Raw genomic sequence first — 2,744 nt, forward strand, 5'->3', positions numbered from 1 at the left:
TTTTAAACTTCCTAAATAAATATATTTTCTACATGTAAAATTTATTCGGTACGGTTCGGTATTTTTTCAGTATATTTTTATAAAATAAAAAACCTACCCTAATTATCGGTGCGGTTATAAATTTATATAAAAACCTACGGTTTCTTAAAAAGAAACCTAAAAATTGATTCGGTGCGGTACGGTTCAATCAGTTTTCGAATATCCATTGACACCCCTAATTTTGATTTAGTAAGGAGGAGTATTTTTATCTTTATCTATTCTTTATACATTGGAAAAAATAAAATAAAAAGGATATTCCCTAATTTACCCACCTAATATATACTCATATCCGAAACCTAGAGAGTTAGCAGTAGCGGCAGAAGGAAAAAGAACAATAGGACGGCCTCCTCGTCCTTGGCAACAACTAGCTCTTCTTCTTCCTCTCACATTTACACCTCAAACTAGCTCTAAATCTCCACAAATTCGTACATTAAAAGGCAGCCATATAAGAACCCCAAAATCAGCCATCTTCACCACCAAAATCCACCCCAAACCCAGCTGAAAATAGCCCCCAAAACCACCAAAAATCAGCTCCTTTCTTCCAGCAAAAACTACCCCAAAACCCCAGCGAAAATCAGCCAAAAAGACCTCAAAACATGCACCAAAAACGAGCTGAAAACTGTCCCTAAACCAGCCTTGAAACCACCTCAAAGAAACTTCAAAAAAGTCCAAACTCCAGCCAAAAAACGCACTAAACTTCAGCCATTCTGAAAATCGGTCCAAATCTCAATCAAAAGGCGGCCAAAACGCAGCAGAAGACAACCATTAGAGCAGCTCCAAATTACCATGTAAATACCCAGAAAATACCACCTGTGTCTTCACCCTTTTGTTGTGCGAGATCGACTTTTGAGACACCGACGAGTTTCGGTCGAGGTCCGAGGTCCGTCGGGATCTTTCTCGCTGCTTTGATTTCTCTGTACCAAAGAGGTATTGTAAAGCATCTGGAGGTTCATATTGATATATTCATAAACCTTCAAAGAAGGTCCATTTCTTCCATTTTTTATTTTATTATATTACCGTGTTTTTGGATATATATTGTTGTCTTGTGAAATCTATGTCCATGAAATGTGCCATCATTCTGTTTGTTTAGTTCTTGTGAAATCTATGTCCTTTAAAAATATTGGTTTAAATTTGGTACATAATCTGTTGAGTTGGAAGATTTGGACAGATGGGTTTTGAAATAGAAATGACAAAATTGAATTTGAGGTTTTTCAATTTTTGGACTCGAGTAAGCTGAAAAGAGCTATAGTTAGCCCAATCTTGCTAGTAACTTACATTTAGCATGACCCATTTTCTTTTATAGATAAATGCCTAACAAGCTTCCAGCAATTTAGATTTAGTTAATACTCCCTTGATTTTTTAGATGTTTTCGCACAGATTAAGAAATTCACCTTTTAGCATTAATTAGCAATGAAATTGACCATATTAACTTTACTATCTCACATAAACACTCCTCACACATATTCCAACACTATTTACTCCAAGGACAATGTAGTAAAAAAATAATTAATTCATTCTTGAAATCTGGAAAAATCACTTATTTTGGACCACAAGAAAAAAGCCAAAAAATCACTTATTTTGGACCGGAGTGAGTACTTAGTGCTAATTTTCATGACCCACTTTATTTTTAGAAGTTTGAACACCAGGACACGGGGAACCAAAATTAATTCCACAAGGCTTCTGAAATTAGAGACAAGACAAGCATTGCATTACATAAGAATAAGAAGAATGAGCAAAGCAGGTACACCTGATTTTTTCTACAGGGAAGCTCAGCGCCTTGGTTATGCTGCTCGCTCTGCATTCAAGTTGCTTCAGATGCAGAAACAGTACAAATTGATAACCCCTGGTTCTTCTGTGCTTGATCTTGGATGTGCTCCTGGCGCATGGCTTCAGGTGGCATGTCAGAGCTTGGGCCCACTGAAAAATGGAGGTGCTGTTGTCGGAATTGATCTCAAGAAGGTAAAGGTTCCTCCTATGCACTGTGATTCAAGAGTACAAACTGTTTGTGCTGATGCTCTCAACCTTCCCAAGAACAAACTCAAGGCTCTTTCTCCTCAGCAAAAAGGATTTGGTGTCATACTGTCTGATATGTGCCCATTAGTTTCTGGAATCAGCATAAGAGATGCAGCTTTATCCGCTGAACTGGGTATGCGAGCTCTTGATTTGGCTGTTGGCGGGGTTTCCCTATTGCATTCAGATGATATCGTACAAGGGGAGGGACGATCAGAGTGCTCAAATTCAACCCCAAAGAATGATGGTTTACTGCAACCCGGGGGCCATCTTGTCATTAAGCTGTTAGAAAGTGAAGATGTGAAAGAATTTGGGCAGTTATGCAAACCACTCTTCAAAAAGGCAGCATGGTTGAGGCCAAAAGCAACTAGGTCATGTTCAAAGGAGATATATCTTATTTGTCAAGGATTGTTGTGAATTGAGAAAATTTTGTATCAATATCAAACTCCCAATATGCCTGGATCATGAATACAAGTTATATATCTTACATATATGATGATTCAGCAGAAATGCTGTCCACCTGAATTGATCGCGATGCATAGAGCTAGCAAAATGGTTAAAAGAAAATAGTTATCCACCCATATTATCAATTAAAAATGGGTTGTATAATGAACTTTTTAAAAACGGGTCGAATATGAATAAGAACTATATTATTCACTTAGAAAATGAATAACCAAATGGATAATCAATGAGTA

The 2,744-nt window shown here is 37.2% G+C and overlaps 1 protein-coding gene across 6 annotated transcripts; it reads left to right on the forward strand.

Annotated features, from left to right (window-relative positions):
* Nucleotides 1-334: 334 nt before the first annotated feature.
* Nucleotides 335-2,540, forward strand: LOC104243581 (uncharacterized). Of its 6 annotated transcripts, none has more exons than XM_009798806.2 (2): nucleotides 335-1,021; nucleotides 1,671-2,540. In XM_009798806.2, the coding sequence occupies exon 2, from the start codon at nucleotides 1,768-1,770 to the stop codon at nucleotides 2,464-2,466; it is 699 nt and encodes a 232-aa protein (XP_009797108.1). In that variant the 5' UTR covers nucleotides 335-1,021; nucleotides 1,671-1,767; the 3' UTR covers nucleotides 2,467-2,540. The 6 variants fall into 6 exon arrangements, with proteins under 6 accessions (XP_009797108.1, XP_009797116.1, XP_009797128.1 ...); XM_009798814.2 differs by having other exon boundaries at nucleotides 1,674-2,540; XM_009798826.2 differs by having other exon boundaries at nucleotides 1,803-2,540.
* Nucleotides 2,541-2,744: the final 204 nt, after the last annotated feature.

The sequence above is a fragment of the Nicotiana sylvestris genome, chromosome 2 (assembly GCF_000393655.2).
Source record: "Nicotiana sylvestris chromosome 2, ASM39365v2, whole genome shotgun sequence".
Lineage (NCBI taxonomy): Eukaryota > Viridiplantae > Streptophyta > Magnoliopsida > Solanales > Solanaceae > Nicotiana > Nicotiana sylvestris.